General features: G+C 58.8%; 1 protein-coding gene across 1 annotated transcript in view; it reads right to left on the bottom strand.

The window, feature by feature from the left end:
* The window catches only part of DUSP15 (dual specificity phosphatase 15), a gene marked incomplete at its 5' end in the record, with an annotated part of 4,205 nt that overhangs the window by 817 nt on the left and 3,128 nt on the right, over nucleotides 1–260 (bottom strand). The window contains one exon of the mRNA XM_009871060.1: nucleotides 184–258. Within this exon, the coding sequence (XP_009869362.1) occupies nucleotides 184–258 (75 nt within the window). The remainder of the gene's footprint in view (nucleotides 1–183; nucleotides 259–260) is intronic.

Below are 260 nucleotides of genomic sequence, written 5' to 3'. Positions count from 1 at the left end.
CCGGGTTTGAGTCACAAGCCACAGCTGAGGGTGGATCCTGGGTGGATCTGTGGGCACGGAGCCCTCTGGCGCAGGATGGCTTTGATCAGGGATCTGCAGCCAAAGCGGGGGGCTGGGGACTGGATTTATTCTCTTCTGCTACGTTGGGGGGACCTGGCGTCAGGCACGGGAAAGAAGTGTTACCAGTGGACGAGGCAGTTCCCTCCGCGCAGGCGACACTGATGGATGAAAGTGATGCATTCCTTGAAGTGCCTCTTGCT

Source organism: Apaloderma vittatum, unplaced genomic scaffold (assembly GCF_000703405.1).
Source record: "Apaloderma vittatum isolate BGI_N311 unplaced genomic scaffold, ASM70340v1 scaffold31326, whole genome shotgun sequence".
Lineage (NCBI taxonomy): Eukaryota > Metazoa > Chordata > Aves > Trogoniformes > Trogonidae > Apaloderma > Apaloderma vittatum.
The sequence above is the reverse complement of the archived record's forward strand: the minus strand, read 5'-3'. Positions and strand labels throughout refer to the sequence as shown.